At 33.5% G+C, this 1,683-nt stretch overlaps 1 protein-coding gene across 1 annotated transcript in view; it reads right to left on the bottom strand.

Annotated features, from left to right (window-relative positions):
* Positions 1-989: 989 nt before the first annotated feature.
* Positions 990-1,683, bottom strand: part of LOC104160891 (neuronal acetylcholine receptor subunit alpha-7-like) — a gene marked incomplete at its 5' end in the record, with an annotated part of 3,836 nt that continues 3,142 nt past the window's right edge. Inside the window, one exon of the mRNA XM_009699136.1 lies at positions 990-1,683. This exon is cut by the window's right edge and continues 55 nt beyond it. Coding sequence (XP_009697438.1) covers positions 1,206-1,683 — 478 coding nt within the window.

Here is a 1,683-nt window from a genome sequence, read left to right as displayed (position 1 = left end):
GGATTATTTTTTATTAATATATAGACACTGTACTAGAGGACATATATATGGACAGCAAGTTGATAATAAACATTGCTACGTTAAAATTTAGCAAAATAAAATTAGTCTTTTACACACTTATTTTAACAAAGTCATACTGACCAAGATGGAAAGGGGATTGTACTAATAGAATTTTCAAAAAATACTACTTCAGTGGTGTAGACTAAATACAAAGTCTGAGCTCAATGAAATCAGTGGCAAATTTCCCACAGGTTATGCAGAGCCAAAATTTTTGCCCTAATTACACAGAGTCAGTCGGTATTAGGTTGGCAACCGTGTCCCAAGAGATCAGAGACATTTCAAATTAAGTAGAGTTTCAAGATGACAGCAACAGTTAAGCAGCAGGAGAGCCAAGAAGGCACCATTAATGATATATATGATCACCAGCATCAACAATGAATTTTTTTCCAACCTCACAACCAACATTCCCTAATTAAAAACAAAAAAAACAAACAAAAAAAAAAAAAAAAAAAAAAACAAAAAAAAAAAAAAAAAAAAAAAAAACCAAAAAAAAAAACAAACCCAAAAAAACCCCAAACAAACAAACAAAAACAACTCCCCCAAAAAGTTGTAACATTCCAGGAAAAATGCATTTTGTTAACATATTTACTGAGAAAACATTCCAGTCACTGCACTAGTGAGAGCTAACATGATGATAGTTTATTTTCGTAAACGCAACATACAGCATCATAAAACTGTGGAGATATGTCTGTCAAATCTGAGAAGTGAATATCACAGCCATACTAAACAAAAATGATAAAACATAAATATACTGAAAACAACAAAATGCTGCAAAGCTTATAGTTATCAATGATCATTTAAATTGTTAACAATATCTAAAAGTTCACAAATTCATAATAACACATTAATACTAGTGTTAACTTGTAATAAATATATTGCAGATTTGAATTCTTGTCTATCATTTGTCACAGATCATGACATAATTACACGTGGCACTAGTTTATGAAATACATAACAGAGTTCAATATGTTTACTATTCAGTAACTACAATCACGAACATCAGGAATAATTACCTCCTGAAATTATTTTCATCCCCTTCTGTGTATGTTAGCACATATAAGTACACTTCTCTATTTGAGTTAAATTATCTAGCAATATTACTGGCAATATTTACTTTTAAATTATTGTGCTCGTCTTTGAAATCCTTATGCAAAATCCTTTGAAACAGCTTCTATAAAATTTGGAGCAGACATGAGTATTGTAAATGTGCAAATGATGGCAAAAAGGGTAAATGCAACCAGGCATAATCTGTCTATGACAGCAGCTGCAAACTTCCACTCACTGCAGATCTCTTCACCCTCATCTTGTTTCCTGAAGCGCATTGCTATGAACTGAACTTCCTCCAGGATCTTCACAATCACTGGAATAATATCCTTTAAAGCTTTCTTTTGAACAAGCTCAATATCTTCGGATAACGGGCAAGTAATCTTCTGGGGGCAGCAAGGATTATCCATCGCATGGTAGCTATAGATTGTGTTGCCATTGCTGGACTGGTGCCCAGGTAGGACATTCATCTCCATGCTCTTTACACTCAGATGATGCTTGGGATAGCTATATTTGCAAGAGAGGGGCTTTATATTTTCCCCGGGTTTTTTCATTCGTAAAAACCAGGCACACCAATTC

Source organism: Cariama cristata, unplaced genomic scaffold (genome assembly GCF_000690535.1).
Source record: "Cariama cristata isolate BGI_N322 unplaced genomic scaffold, ASM69053v1 scaffold19804, whole genome shotgun sequence".
NCBI lineage: Eukaryota > Metazoa > Chordata > Aves > Cariamiformes > Cariamidae > Cariama > Cariama cristata.
Note: the sequence above shows the minus strand (reverse complement) of the source record. Positions and strands in the feature narration are given on the sequence as shown.